The sequence below is a fragment of the Mus caroli genome, chromosome 2, assembly GCF_900094665.2.
Source record: "Mus caroli chromosome 2, CAROLI_EIJ_v1.1, whole genome shotgun sequence".
Lineage (NCBI taxonomy): Eukaryota > Metazoa > Chordata > Mammalia > Rodentia > Muridae > Mus > Mus caroli.
The window spans coordinates 39,420,974-39,437,741 of NC_034571.1; the positions used below are offsets into that span (position 1 = coordinate 39,420,974).

Here is a 16,768-nt window from a genome sequence, read left to right on the forward strand (position 1 = left end):
CCTTCTTACGGGTTGGAACATCTTCTGGATATATGCCCAGGAGAGGTATTCCTGGATCCTCCAGTAGTACTATGTCCAATTTTCTGAGGAACCGCCCGACTGATTTCCAGAGTGGTTGTAGAAGCTTGCAATCCCACCAACAATGGAGGAGTGTTCCTCTTTCTCCACATCCTCGCCAGCATCTGCTGTCACCTAAAGTTTTGATCTTAGCCATTCTGACTGGTGTGAGGTGGAATCTCAGGGTTGTTTTGATTTGCATTTCCCTGATGATTAAGATTGCTGAACATTTTTTCAGGTGCTTCTCAGCCATTCGGTATTCCTCAGGTGAGAATTCTTGGTTTAGCTCTGAGCCCCATTTTTTAATGTGGTTATTTGATTTTCTGGAGTCCACCTTCTTGAGTTCTTTATATATATATTGGATCTTAGTCCCCTTAAGAAAGGGATTAAAATGTTGATAGAGTTATAGAGTAGGACCTTACTCTTTTGTCCCTAATAAGCTTTCCATTTTGTTTTATTTTGCTTTTTGTTTTTTTGCTTTTGTTGTTGTTGTTGTTGTAGGTGGTGGTGGTGGTGGTGGTGGTGGTGTGTGTGTGTGTGTGTGTGTGTGTGTGTGTGTGTGCGTTTCAAAACAGAGTTTCTCAGTATAGTACTGGCTGTCCTGAAACTCATTTTATAGGCCATTCTTGTCTGCCTCCCAAGTCCTGGGATTAAATGAGTACTACCATCAATCCATATGTGGCTATTCTATAGAACAATTACATGATGAAATCCCCTTTTCACTTGAGGTTATCTATACTTAGTACATACAAGAACTTGGAGCTATCCACAGTGCTAAAGAAGAATCCTCCCATCTAATAGATGATGGAATACATCTTGACCTCTGACCTCTGAGTTTCTGAAGTAAGATTGATAATAGATGCTGGAAGTCCCATTGATTATTGGGAAGAAGATTTTAGTCCTCTGTTTCTCAGCCACATATGACCCTCTTCTCTCTTCCCTCTGCATTAGCAGGCAATTTTGAGTCTAAGCTGCTTCTGATTTAACGTTATGATCACATGGCTATGTGTAATGGCTATAGTATCTGGGAGTCTGTGCCATCTGAGTGATGACAGTTACTGGGAGTAATACCTTCATTATCTGGGTACCAGGTACTACAAATTGATGATCTTCTTGAAGGTTCTGTCAGGAAAATGAGCAAGTGGATTCGTCAGAATTCTTCTGTTTTGTTTTCTAAATTTTCTTTTCTGTCACTAATATTCCTTTCTCCACACTTTCAAATGTAGGTTGCATCTACTTTAGTCATTATAGTAAGTATAATGTGACCACATGTTTTTTTCTTTTTTAATAATCCAAAAAATATCTCAGTCATGTTTACTTTTGCTAATATGTTCATTTTATGACATTTTAGAGAAATGCTAATTTTGTTGTATTTATTTCTTTATTGCCAGTTTCTCTCTTTGTTATTCTTTAGTAACTTATTACATGGATATATGATAATATTCATCCACTGCCCTCTTTTGTCATCTTTCTTCTCCAACAACAGCCTTTTTTCCCCCAACTAGCCTACTTCGTACTGTGTGAATGTGTGTTCATGTGTGTGTGTGTGTGTGTGTGTGTGTGCACATGTACATGTGTGTGCGTGAGTGATCCACAAAATTCATTATGGTTGGCTGCATGAGAATGAGTAGGAAACCTGGACAACTATTGCTATTGTCATATCAACTATTGCTATGACATTCCATACTCCATACTCTGTAGTTAGTCGCTTATATTCAGTACTCTAAACATGTTTGGATCTCTGTAAGAACTGCTGCCCACTCAAAAAAAATAGCTTTTCTGTAGATGTTAGTATATGGTTAAAAGCATATGTCAGTAGAAGGTAGTTGGACACAATGTCTATTTTGATACAAAAATATCAATTTTCTTCTAAGCTCTATGATATCCCCCCAACTGTAGGCTCTTTACCAAGTTTTCATTCTTTACCATGACCTAACTTCTCTAGAGTGGGCTGTCAATCCAATCTGAAACCTGTTCTTTACCCTATAACAGTTATGCTACTATTGTACCAATGTGAACCTCCTCCTCCCCTGTAGATTGTTACCGTAGAGCATGGTATCTCCAGCTGTGTAGGACTGATGGTGAATTCACTCCTCCAGAAGCTTCTAGAGTAAGTTCCAGCATTGTGTAAGCAATCCAACAAAGGTGGGGGTAATTCTGCTCCATGTCCTGCAACCCAATGTGTGATGTCTCCATCATTTGTTTTACATTATCATTCTTTTAGGCAACCAAGAGAATGCATTATTTGGGAATACGGGGGTCTGTCTATATTAACAACACCTTGCAGGAATGTAACTCATACCAGGTACTGTTTTCTGAGAAGATTACTATCTATCCATGCTAGTTGATAAATACCTTTAATTTCATTTTTAGTAGATTTAGAAAATAGTAGTCATGATGGTTCATGTTCATTGTCAACTTAACGACATGTATGATCACCTGGAAGATGTGCCTGTGGGGAATAACCTTTCTTACACTGAAGTGAGATTTTGAGTTACTGAGGGCTTACCATTCTCTGGCTGGGATCCTGGATTGCATAAATGGAAAAGGTAGAGAACATGCATGCATCCAACCCTTTTCTCTTCCTGGTTAGAATGTGACTAGGTGTCTTTAGCTCTGTTGCTCTGATGTCCCCACAGGTGCAACTTTACAGTTTGGACTATAAACTGAAATAAGCAGTTTACCCTTTGAATTGCTTTTGTCAGAGTATCTTATCATAGCAAAAGAAAAGAAAGGAAGGCAGTAAGGCACAGGTGCTTCTGAAAGGCTTTCATTACTCCTTTCCCTACCATCTCTTCTTCTCTCCATCTTCCTCTCCATCTCATTCTCCCTATCCTCTCACCACTGTACTTGATTAATCCTCTCCACCCGTAGTATTCTTCAGCTCTGTTTCTATGTCATGAATCCTACTCTGCTCTCCCTCCTTGAGCCCTTTCTTCCTAACCCCTCTCGTGGGCCCTTTCTAGCATCTTTATTTATGTTTAGGATTCGGTCTTACTGTATAGCAAAGGCATGCCTCAACCTCAAAATTCTCCTGCTTTGTCTTTCCATGTGCTTAGAATATACATAGACACACACCAGGATGGAAACAATAACACATTTTATCTTTTAAATTTTTGATTCATTGTCACTTTTGCTCACTGTATTTCTAAACTTTTCTATTGATGAAGTTGTTTTTTCCCCCTTTTACTATGGCTTCAGTGGGATTTTAATGAGTGGAAGAGATTAAAATACTTTGCTAACTTCTGCACTTTGGTTATAAACTCATTTTGACACTGTTTTTGTTTTCTAGTATAAGATCTAGAAGAGACAGAATATTGGCAACCATAATCCTGTGCCCGGATTCACCCAGTAAAACCCACTCTGCTGTGCTAGTAGATTTAACAAAAGCATACATACACTTAGTCTATGTATCTTCCAGGCTTCCAAAACCATTATTAGTCCATCTTCCATAGTACTCTAAGATATTTAAATGAAATATAATGATGATAGACAAGAGATGCTTCCTTAGTTTCAAAATAATTAGTTATAAATTATCTACCTGTGGAAGGCAGCCAATAATTGTACAGTTACTACTCTGGCAGTAATTCAGCCCTGAAAATCATTAAAGGCATGACGCCTATTTTTTAATAAAATAAATCTGATAACCAAAAGCCAATAGCCCTTTATAAACACTATACCCCACCTCTACATGCCTTAGATTTATCACCTGGGGAGATGGCTTCATGTGTAAAAATGCTTGCAAAAATGCATAAGGACATGAGTTCTGATTTCCAGAATCCACAAAATAAGTTCGACTTGGCACCTATAACACCAACGCCACCAATTGACAAGCAGTTCCGAGAGGCTTACTTGAGAGTTGATCTAGCAAAACCAGCAAGTTCCAGGTGTGGTAAGAAACACTGTCTCAAATACAGCACAGAAGATATTGAAGAATACATACCAATATTAATCTCTGGACTCCACATGTGCTCTTGAGTGAGTACATTCACAAATATACAAGAACAACATATACAATAATAATTATATATTAATATATAATTAAATTTTATTAGCATATAAATACATTAATATACAATTATAATTCTACATTCTATATGTTATATAATATATAATTATAAATAACACATGTCTTTTGAAAGTAGAGATGCTTAATGTGTTTTAACATAGATGTGTCCTCCATTCCACACAGTTCTCCATCTGCATCTTTCTGTGGCAATGGCTGTATATCTACTCACTTTTTCTTTCTAGAGAAGAACCTAGATCCCAGACCATCCATACAAACCCAGGAACTTACTTCAATTATGATCAGTAAAGGGTTACTTTTGCAAATGTGACCTTAATCCAGTCGAAAGGGATGTCAAATATTCTATAAGAAATGAAGGAAATTCATCTGGAAGAGAAGAGAAATTTAGCTGGCTCCTATTTTGAAAGGAATTAGGAACACATTTCTGGTAACATATCTTAGGCCAAAGCTAATGCTCATGGTTGGTTCAATGACACATTGAAAAGATCGGTCTCATAGCATTGCAAGAAGTGTAAAACTGGCTTCTTAGCTTGGAGCTCTCTTGACAGGGCACTTAACAGTTTGCTCAGGGAACTCTGCTGATTAACTCACAGCACAGTAGTCAGAGGAAGGAGTTTTGGGTCTTCATCCTAAATTTTTTCTACTTTTCACTGGAAATTCCTGAGACAAACCCAAATGAAAGCTAATCAGAATATTATTCACATGATCATTTCCTTTGAATCACCCTGACTTATGCTGTCTTTCAATACATCTAAGCAACTGGTAGTGACCTGAACGTGAAAAAAGGGACCCACTTTTAATATGTAAATGTGCTGCTTTTATGAATTTTTGGGGGAAGGAAAAAATGGCAGATTTTCTTCTAAAAACCGTATGCTCTTACATTTTTTTGATAGCTGAAATTGGCAACTTGCCAGAAACATTCCTAGCCAAGTGCCAGAATACCCCAGAAAGGTGTCCCAAGAAGTCTGTTCTGATTACTGAAGATGTTGAACTAGTCTTGACTTCAAACAGTAGATATTTCCACACTTTAGTGGTAGATGACAGCTCTATCCATTCCACAATGTCAAATTCTTTGGTTTTGGCCATCGGGTATTTATGCATTTCTGGCTAAGGAAGTAGAGAAGCCTAATTTGATTTTGGAGCCAAAAGTTTTTAGGCCTCGTTCCTTTGGAACTTGGACTGGACGATTTTGGCAGTATATAAAGGCTAGGACAGATCAAGTAGTCACACATAACTAACTGACTCAACAGACCATATTCAGAGAGAAAGATCATGCCTACACATTGGATAACCGTTCTCCAAGGCAGACTGACAACACCCTGAATTCAATCACCCTTAAATAAACACACAAGGAAAGCACGGCTTTAACATACCTTCGGGCACTTCTTTCCACTGCTGCCTGATTGGTTTTCGTGCTATAGGCCAGGCTGCAGATGCTGTCATTACTGTTGTTCTTACTTATGTCTGTCTGCTGTCTGCTAACAAGCATTCATATGCTTTGGATCATTAAAGTTGCAACCTCCTGTGCCAATCTATTCCTCTTCATGGGTTTGCAGTAGCTTAGAAGGAATGATGCTATTTTTGTTTCTCGTTCTTTTTGTTAGGGTCATATTGGAGGTCTGAGTATCACAGCATCCACCCTTGGCCCCACTGAACATAAAAATTGTGTTCCTACTAACCCTGTTCTTTCTGCTTGATTTTCAATGCAAGCTGAGTGACGTGTGCTGGAATCACAATAGCCAACACTGCTGCAGCTTCAGTCATGTCCTGGTACCCTGCTATCTTCCAGCCTGCTGTACTTCCACCCTTGCTAAATGTCTTCTGACAGACTCCAGGTGCTTGGAATTTTCACAATCCAACCCATTTCGTTGTTGGAACTTGTCACTTGGATCTTGGGGGAATTGTCCCCTTAATTCTTTCATCTTAATGTTGGTGACAAGTTGAATACACATGTTCGTCTACATGTACAAGGCTGCATGCATCCATGGATATGATCAGGGGGTGGAGAAACACAAGTTTCTCTTTCATGGAAGGCACAGAGGATAGATATTATACAGAGAGAAAGAAAAAAATTGTCACTTGTAGTATTATGCAGGCTGCCCATCTAAAGCCATCATTGCCTGGCACCTACACACTAAGGGCAAGGATCCAGCCAACTTGTGAGTGGGCACCAGGCCATCTGAGCAGATGGGCATGAAAGTCGGCAGCCAGTAGACCATGTATGTGCATCAATGGAGGGTGTTGAGGGCACGATTCCCAGAGGAGAATGTCCTAACAGCTGTCTGGCCTGAGCCAACATACTTACAACCAAGGAAAAGTGCCATCCTTCAATCCTGCTGAGTCGGATTAACCTTCAAAACAAAATCTTCTTTTTTTCAGCAGCAGAAGGTGAGTTTGGGTGTCTCTAAGAACCTCAAAGAATAGGTGAAGAAAGCAATTTGGCAAGGTGCAATTATTAGGTATTGAGTAAAGATACTGAAGCCATTCATTCAATGTGCTTATTTTTGAACTCTTGGCAGAAAGTCTTAATTCTCAAAAGAGTGTTGTAGTTATTCAAATCTTTGCCTCCCACAACGTTTGTAAAAATGACTCTCAATACAGGCGGACCACTTTCACTAGGCACATATCTACCTTTGAATTAAGAAATAGAGATCTATAAGAAAAAGGTGATCAGGAGACTGTAGAAAGCAGACAGCAGGTAGGTATCTTTGTCAGACGTTATACACCACAGACTAAATGTCATACATAATGCATCACAGTGCTCCAAAACCAAAAGGGTTTCTTTGTTAGTGATGGAAATAAGCTTGCAGAAGTAAAAGAGAAACCTTGGATTTTTAACCTCGGCCCTTCTGGAAAGTGAAAGAATTTTTAAAAATTGAAACTGAGCCTGATTTAATTTGTCAGGAATTTTAGGCAGTTAGATATCATGAAATCAAATGTAGGATGTATCTACACAAAATAGTGAAACAGAAATTTAACAATTCAGTAAACATAGCCAGAGCACCATGAACATTCTGATCCTTGAATATATATAAAAAATATATATATATATGTGTGTGTGTATGTATGCATATATATATATATGTATATATATGTATATATATATAATTTTACACTTTATGAGGCGTTTGTGAAATACTTTTGAATATTTTTAGTGTTGGTGTCAATTGTTCTATTTAAAAGATTACCTAGCTTTCACTTGTCAGAAAATGTAAATTTTATTCAAACGTTCTAGAATATGCATCTATAGTTTCATAATCTACTCTTTGGACTATTTCCTTTTGTCTCTATCAGAGTAAATATTTCTGATATCAAGAGGAAAGAAGAAGAATGACAGAGTTATTTTACTTGCTAATAGTAAGAATCATAAGTGTGACTTCAATAAATCCTGTACTGACATTAATCGTGTCACAATGGAATAAAATATATCACAGGCCTTTGCCTAAGGGCAGTGTTATTAGGTGGTGATGTAAAATTTTAGGAAGGGAGCATTCTAGGGAATCCTTATGCCACTGGGGTTGTCCCCACTATGGGGTCCTGGTCTGTCCATTTCTCTTGTTTCTTTCCCAGTGAACTGAGTAGTTCTGCTTTGCCACGTGTTTCCAACAGGATGTGCTATCTCACCACAAGCCTAATCTACTGCAGTCAAGTGATAATGGACAGAAACGTCCAAAGCCCCGATCCATAACAAACTTCCTAAGTTAATTATCACAGGTGTTTCATTATAGAGACAGAAGGCTGAACACTACACGTGCATCTTACAAAGAGAGTAGCTAGCTCTAACAGAAATAGAGGGAGAGAGTGGTTAGCGCGGGGAGAAGTGTAGTTGGATAGAAGCTACTTTTTATAGAAGTTACTTCTAAGATTCTGTAGTATTTTAGGAGACTTGGAATTGACAATAATTTTGTGCACATTTCAAAATAGCAAACAAAAGAAATTTGAATGTTCCCCAAAAATGTGAGAAATATTCAAAATACTGGATACATGAATTACTCTCATCTGATCAATACGCATTGTAGGCCTAAACTGAAATTTTACACTTTTGTCCCATAAACATGTGCTATGATTCTGTATCAGTGAAGATTTTAAAATACTTAGGAGAAAACGAGATTTAAAATATATGTAAAACAAAATCCTTAGGTGCTCCTCCAGAGATAAAATATTAATAAGGAGTACAAGGCATGAGTATACTTCACACTAACAAAATATAGGCATCTTCAGTCCTTGGTTCTTATGATCACTTCAGTTTATGAAGAGATGGAAATTGTGGTATATCAAGCTTCACCACAATGATGCCTCTCATTTTGAGAAACTTGGAGAGAAGTATTATGCAGAAAATGACCGCCATGAGAGGCTAAAGGGAATTATATTGATCTGAAACAAGCCAATAGGTAACACTATACACAATTAATTTGTATTTAAATTAGGTCAGTAGGTAGTCTAATTTCCTGTTTGAAAGAAAACATATGTTTGGGATTAAATAAAACAAGGAAAGGTATTAAGCATTTGAAACCATCCCAGAGGTGCCTCTCTTTGGCTATTTGGGGGTCAGGAAATTATTGTTATGTTTAGCTGTAGCGTGTCTCAAGGATCCCTTTGATTTTTCTCAGGAGATGAAAGACATAAGAAGCAGTGTCTTATTTTTGACTCATATTATACACTAAAAGGAGGATTAAGGAGCAGTCAAATGTCATGTGTGGGGAATAGATTTGGTTATGAATGCCCACTATGACATTTGCATAGTACAGTGGTCAGAAGGGGAATGGAAAATATATATGCTAAGCTATGCATCTATCATACACTAATAAGATACGAAGTCAAATAAGATGATCTTTCATCACTTTATGTGATTGCCTACTCTTGAGACTACTGAAAGATTTATTTATGTCACTGCAGAGAACTCCTAAGTATTGGGTAAGCTTTCAGTGTCCACAGAGTTACAACACATTCAGAGCTTGAGAGGGTCCAATTCCGCCATCTTAGACTTCTTTCTGCAAAGCTAGATGCCACATCCGTATGCTGTAAAAGTAGTCACCATTTAGGCTATATTTATTATTTGCAAACAAATAAATTGTTAACAAGTACTGAAAATATTACCCATGTCCACACATTCTCAGAGGAATCCACTAACATTCCTCAATTTCTGATTGTGATAGTTTTAAGAAATTGAATTTGGCAAAATTCATGAAAATTTGAATATAAGACTTGGGATACACCAAAAAAAATTTCTCCTGAGAAACTGTGAAGATAAAGACTAAACTTAACCACAGATTTATTTCTGCTTTTCATCCACGTATCCAGGGAGGTTGCTAATGGGAGGGATGCCTCAGAAAACGCACATGTCTGTGAAAACTTGGAACTCACTAATGCTTTTCAAGTGATTTTATTTCAAGTCTAAGCCACAAGATATAAACTTTCATCAAAAATGGTAATCTAGTTAAAATCAGAGCTGTGTGGAATGTTTCATGTTTATGTATAACTTTTATGGTAGACCCTCCCACACAGGGGAAATAATGTGCCCAAATTCTGTTATTTTTACAGTATGCAATATATCACAGACTAATCCCACTCATCAGCTCCGTGTGTTTTAAATAGATTCTAAAAAATGAAAAATAAATGAAAGAAAAATGAAGAATATTTGAAAAAGTAAATTTTAAATTCCACTTGGAAGCCAAAGATTTGAAAAAAAAATTATAGTGCACATTCTAATAAGAAATGAGAGGGGTTTGAAAGAAGCTTGCTTTATGCATTCTGGGTACTTCGTGTTTCCACTTAACCTTTCACAGTTACAAAGCTGCAGAAAGGAGAGAGGTCTGTGTGGTGATCATGAAGGAAAAAGTGCAGCTTTAATCTAGAATTGTTTAGTCATATAGATTAATCTGATATCGATTTTAAGAGAACCCAAGTCACAAGACATTTACATTTCAATTGCTTTTCAATGGGACCTACTACAAATCATTCCCATTTATAGGCCATTCTATAGGAAGGTACCATCATTGAGTAAATAGTTTGTTCACTCAAAGAAAGATGAAAAAATGACAGCATTTTTTCTTCTCCAAGTGAAAGGTTATCATCATTTCAAATATTCATTATCACAATTTCACTGTTTAAAGAGGCAGGATACAGAGATAAAAAGAAAGACATAATCATGTCACTTCCCCCCAAAAAACTAGGATGACATTCTTAATAAACAGGCCAGAGAATCAAAATATGCAGCAGTGGGGGTTAGAGGGCAGGGGAAACCTCTAGAAAGTCCTAGAGACATGGGATGTGAGACGCTACCAGGACTCAATGGGGATGGCATTAGCTGAAATGTCCAACAGTGGGGAGAAGGAAGCTGAAGAGACCACCTACAGTAGAAAGACATGGCCCCCAGTTGAGGCAGGGTGCCACCCACTCATTTTCAAAAGGGACAAAAATGAAGCAGAGTCTGAAAGAAAGGCTACCCAACTTAGGATCCATCCCATGTGCCCACACCAAATCCTGACATTTACTGAGGCCATATTGTGTGTGCAGCCAGGAGTCTGGCATGCTGTCCTCTGAGAGCCTCTACCAGCAACTGATTGAGGCAAATGTAGATACTTACAGTCAACCGTTGGAATGAGGTGGGGAACCAATATGGAAGAGTTAGTTAGAGGAAGAACTAAATGAGCTGAAAGTAATTGCAACTCCATAGGAAGACAACAGTGTCAAATAACCTGGACCCCTCAGACCTCCCAGAGTCTAAGCCAAAAAACCAAGGAGCATACTTTTGGTGGTTCATGGCCTCCAGGCACATCTGTAGCAGAGGACTTCCTTGTATGGCCTCAGTGGGAGAGGATGCACTTAATTCTGTGGAAATTTGATGCCTCAGGGAAGAGGGATGCTAGTAAGGGTGAGGTGAGCTGGGTGGGCAGATAGAAGAGCATCCTCTCTGGTAGGGATGTGGTGAAGAATGTGGGGAGGCTAACGGGGAAGGATGGCAACTTTTGAAATGTAAATAAATAAAACAATTTAATAAAACAAACAAACAACTCTCCCCCCCCAAACGAAAACAATAGGAAAGTAAAAATTGAATAAACTAAAAGTCACATTAAAAACAACAACAACAAAAAACAGGCCAGAGAAACTGAATTATCAGGCTTTTATTTGCTCAGAATTTTGGAAATAAAATCGTGTCAAAGTTCATGATTATTCCCAAGTAGAATTGTGTGATGATATTGAAAATATTTCATAATTCAGAAATAATATTAAAAATCTAACAAAGTAAATGTGGCTGTGCCCTCTTCTATGTGGTCAGCATATGTATATGTTCCCTTGGGCTTAATACCACATAGAACCAAAGAGAAGCACATGGGATAAGAAGGCCTCCCACAGAAGTCAAGTTTTCCTAATTCTGTGAGAAAACAACTTGCTGAAAGAAAGTTCTATGATAGATACTACCATCATTTCTCATTGATATTCAATTTCTCAAATTCGTCAGCTATTTAAAAAATAATCACAACAGACTGTGCCAGGTCCTGAAACATGGCATGAATAACTTCAGACAAAGCATAGGTGTGCGAAACCAGGTGAGAACAATGCGCATGGTTTCAATGAATTACTCTTTTTGTTATACTCAGAGTAGAAACATTTGGTAACAGAAACAAATGTACTTTAGTCACCTAGTCAGAACTTGCTGAAATGATATACCAAACATGAAGGTTGTTCTGACAACACTAAGTGATCATAAGGATATCTACTGTCTTAAACTGTCATGTATAAGGGATATACCAATACAACTTACCAAACCAGACAATAATTCATCACTCATAAATGTCTATAAAGGTACCATGAAATTGTTTATTATTTGTAATACAATTTCGGAGTCTTTTTCCCGCTAAACTTATTTCATGAGAAGTTTGGCTGAACCCAAGTTTTCGCTGCATTTATTATTTGAATTAAGTATGTCATAGAAAGACAGTCTGATGTATCCTAAGTTCTTCTGATATCTATAGGTAGCAATTAAGCCATTATGAATACAGAATTTTCAAAACCCTAACTTTGGGTCAGGCCAATGTGGTTTCAAATGACAAGTTTCTTTGCTTTCCTGGGAAGCCTGTTTCAGCAAACACGAGTGATGAAAGTTCTCTATTTTCAACACTCTCATAATCTCATAACTTGGTTGAACAAAGCAGATAAGGAGCTTATTGACTTGGGAATGATCAGGAGTATTACCTCCCCAAAGAAGTATTAAAATGATTTATAACAGATTTGAAAGTGATTTTAGCTTTCCTGTTAAATGCATGAAAATTTACAAATTTGACTCTTTCTTAAATGTCTACCTTAAAGGCATTTTTTTTCTCTGTACACTAAAAGGACTCAACTTTTCAGTTCATCATCACTTTACAAATATATATATATATAATATATATATAATATATATATATATATTCATCCTTAGCAGATGTATATTAAAATCTTTAATAGTACCTGGCAAGTTGGTATTCCATAAATTTTAACATAAGATGTTATTTTTTCATCATTTTGCAATTTAAATTGGGTTTGGCTAGATCATAAATACAGTGGGTCAATTTCAAGAGAAAAGCAAGTGTGTGTTCAGAAATGGACATTTATATCAATTTTTCTCTTTAACACTTATTTCAGATTTTAATCATTGGCTTAGTATATGAAATTTTCTGCATTTACTTCCTATATTATTTAATTTAATTTGAACAGCTTTATTTTATAACTATACTAGTAAATGACTTTGACATGATAAGCTTTCTCCAAAACCTTAAGACTTAAATAAGAATAATTAGAGTTAAACTGTCATAACTATAACAAACTTACTACTGTTAACAATGAGAACAGAGCAGAACTGGAAAGCCTGCCTTAGAGGTTGGTTCATGTTCTCCAGGTGAGTGACAGGCCATATTTAGGTGATGATGGGCCACTCTTCTGACCACAACCTACGAGTGATGGAACAAAAGAGGACATGAAGTGACAGCACTGACCAGGTCCCATGCATCAGCTTTGTGAGTTACTGGGTTCTTTTACCTCTAACTCTCAAGGTATTTTATTTTCCAGGTAATTGACTTTTACCCACAAGCTAGAAATACAGTTCGGTTTTAAGGAAATAAAAATAATAAAATTTCTATCATTCAGGAATCTTCCATTCTTACATGTAAGCATGGATGCAAGTATAATATAGTAAGTACTTCAGAGATATAATTCTCAATGTAAGGCATCATGGAATGACTTTCTACTTATTTAAAGAACTAAATAACAAAAGATTGTTTCCCACTGCCAAGCTGTGGATAGCCACGGTGAAGCTGAGGTTTATAGAATTCCACACTTTTGCTCTCAGCATCCTTACACATAAGGTCTTGCATCTTTACATCATTTTAGTGTCTACTGTGGCTATACTTCTGAAGTAATGCCAGCTTTCAAATTCTCTAAACCCTGTGATGGTTCCAAGAAACAGGAATTTATTTCTCACTTGTGCAAGAGAAGGCTGTTTTCTACAGGAAACCCTGAAATTTTCTCTAAATATAAAACTATTCCTCCTCCCAAATTTAAAGTTGAATAGCTAATGAAAGTAAACTTTGTAAACCTAGGTAGTTACCTCCACTTTAGATAACCCAGGATCCCGAGTCTTCCTTCCACTTAGACTAGTTTGATGTTGAGTCCTAACCAGTGTCAAAGACACAGAGAATTTGAAACAAAGTCTGGTTGGGTAGTAGCTTTGAAAATTGATGTATCTTTTATCTCCTCACATTAGCCTCATCTAGTCACATGGCAAGCTCTTAACCATCAGATAAGCTAAGTACAGGTTCAAGCATACAATATCTTCTTTCCTTACCTCTCTTATTTTGTACCTATTTTTCAAAACTTAGAAATATATCCATCTACCTAGCCAAAAAAGGCATAATCTAATCAGTCTACCTCCTCTACTGATTAGCCTGGCTTACATGGCAGGGCCTAGCTACTCCAGCAGTGACAGTCTGTACACTTGACAGGCTGAGAGCTCAGATGTCCCACCAGTCCCACTCTCGTGCTGATGACCTGGAGCATTCCTGGGGAGCTGCTGATCCTCAAACTCACCTTGGAAGGCCCAAGAAGCTGGATTCTGATGGCAGCCACAGTGGCCACAACAATAGGATATAAATCTATCCAAAAGCCTACCAGCAAAAAGGCAAGCAAGTAGGCAACAGCAATGCTTTTCCAGTCGACCTCTTGACTCTTAGGCTGCAGGCCAAAGATTTCCCCCATTGTTTAGATGTTTTTTCCTTACCTGCAGTTGATCCTTCCTGGAAATACCTTTAGTGATTAGGCCAGATATGTGTCTCTTACTTAATGTCAGATCCAATCACACTGAAAGCAAAGAGAAGTCATCACAACTTCTAGTTATATCAAGCTCTATTTCCACAATCTTGGGTGATATTTTTTTTTTCTTGAAGTCACAGTATCCCTGAAGAGGTAAATGAGTTTGAACTTGAAATTCAAGATATCTGCTTCACTTTATCTGCCACATTTAACAGGTAATGGTAGGATCAGAAGTAGCTAACAGGAAATATAGTAAACAGCCTAGTCAATACACCAAAACGATTACTATATTCTGCTGGGCAGTTCCTGTGAGACCTTTGCTGTGGTGGAAACCACTGCTGGCTCCACTTCCTGGGAGAATGACTCATGCCCAGCATTGTATAGATACTGTGTCTGCTTTCTAGATGTACTTCCATGTGCATTATGTCCATCCTTCCATCCAGGCACCAGTTGGGTAGTAGAGAGAATGATCCCAAAGTCTGCTTTCATTATAATTTAGTTTTTGTGGAATAAATATGGGGTTCCTAAATTGTATAGAGTTTCTGGATTTTAGGCCCAGCTTCCAGTTTCCACTGTAATACAATTACCTCAAAATCTTCATAGACATTGATCTAATTTCTTCAGTCTGTTAAACATACCTTTTTCATATCTAATTAAAGTACTGAGACCTACTTTATTTCTTTCATCCACTTCTTTCTTTTTCTCCCTTTATCTTTCATGTAAAATATGAAGTGATCTAATACAATCCTTTAATCTGTCAAGCACATTAAATCATAAGTTCCCCTCTCCTCTTTAATGATGGAATTTGCTCATGATGCTTCTTGTAGAGAGAGAACAATAACTTTTACTCTTCTTTGCTCAAAGACAGTGTGTCATGAGACTTCTGTGTATTTAATGGCATCTAAACAATAAAGGAAGATGTGAGAATAACACAGCACATATCCAGAGAATTATGGGCTGACAGCATAAGCAATACATCATGTTTTAGCATGAAATATTTTACCCAGTTACTGCATTTTAAGATGCTGAAATACAAAGATGTAAAATATTTATTTTATTATGCTTTGAGTCTGGTAACAAGAGAAAATGTTTGTCTGAATAAAGCATAATCTTGGCTTGTCTCCTCTCCACGATGCTCCAGAAAGACTTGGGAGTTTGAAGGTGGCGGTCTATCCATGGCTGGCTGAATCAATACTTCGGAAGTTTCATATTCATATGATTGGTAGTTGAAGCTGGTTCTTCCACCCTCACTCAACCACAAAATGGCAAAGTCTCTCCTTGTGGATACATTGTATGGAATGATTTAAGCTTCCTCATAATATTGAGACTATTGTCCAACCTAAGAGTTCCAACAGGGATATGCATATCATTTTTGTGTTCTAGCTTTTAATGTCATATAGTGACACATCATATAATTTGGTTAAAGAGCTTATAAAGGTCTGGTGATTTTCAATATGGTAATATTGATCTCATTACTTGATAAGAGGAAATTCAAGGTTTAGAAGAGTATATAACTATTTTTGCAGCCAGCCATCTTGTAATATAAATTTTATTCCAATTAATTAACATCTAATACATTATTCATTTTACATATATGCTATTATCATTATTTGATTGCATTTTAATATGTTCATTTTCATTTGCATATTGACTAAATTGTGCTCATTAAAATGATTTTCAAATTTGTAAAGAAAAGCAACGTAATAGTATCAAATGTCAATGTGTTTGCAGATTTCCCGGCACAGAAGGAATCATTCACAGCATGTGTTGAAAGATGTCATTCCACCACTAGAACATCCAGTAAGTGATGAATCTTACTATAGTCTTGTACTCTTGGATCTACTACTGCAAAAAGTTGCCTAAACTCAGTGACTTAAAACTGCGCACATAATTACCAGACATGGTGGGAGTCCAGAATTTAAATACATTTTATTAGTGCCTAGCTCAGTAACAGTCAAAGGTCACAATCAACCTGTCACTCAGAACTGGATCATATCTGGATGGCTGACTGAGGTGGTGCCAAGCTCACTAACACAGTTTTTGATGGGATTCATTTCTGTAAGAAATCTTGGATGTGAGTGTTCTGCATCAAATACTATAAAACTTGTATTTAGGACAAGAAATTCAAATATATGTGTCCTGCCCTTACCCAGGTAAATCTGTGTTTACACAAACACCCTCTGCTCTATTCCAGGAACTTAATGGCCTAAAACAGAACCCCTTCCTCCTTCTTCTTTAATTTTTTTTTATGTGCCAGGTCTCTTTTTTTTTAATTTTTAATATTTTTATTACATATTTTTCTCAATTACATTTCCAATGCTATCCCAAAAGTCCCCCATAGCGCCCCCCCACTTCCCTACCCACCCATTCCCATTCTTTTGGCCCTGGCATTCCCCT

General features: G+C 37.2%; 1 protein-coding gene across 3 annotated transcripts in view; it reads left to right on the forward strand.

Moving 5' to 3' along the window:
• Nucleotides 1-16,768, forward strand: part of Arhgap15 (Rho GTPase activating protein 15) — a 627,570-nt gene that overhangs the window by 62,535 nt on the left and 548,267 nt on the right. For all 3 annotated transcript variants that reach the window (XM_021155710.1, XM_021155709.1, XM_029472910.1), the window contains one exon: nt 16,103-16,171. In XM_021155710.1, the coding sequence (XP_021011369.1) occupies nt 16,103-16,171 (69 nt within the window). The remainder of the gene's footprint in view (nt 1-16,102; nt 16,172-16,768) is intronic.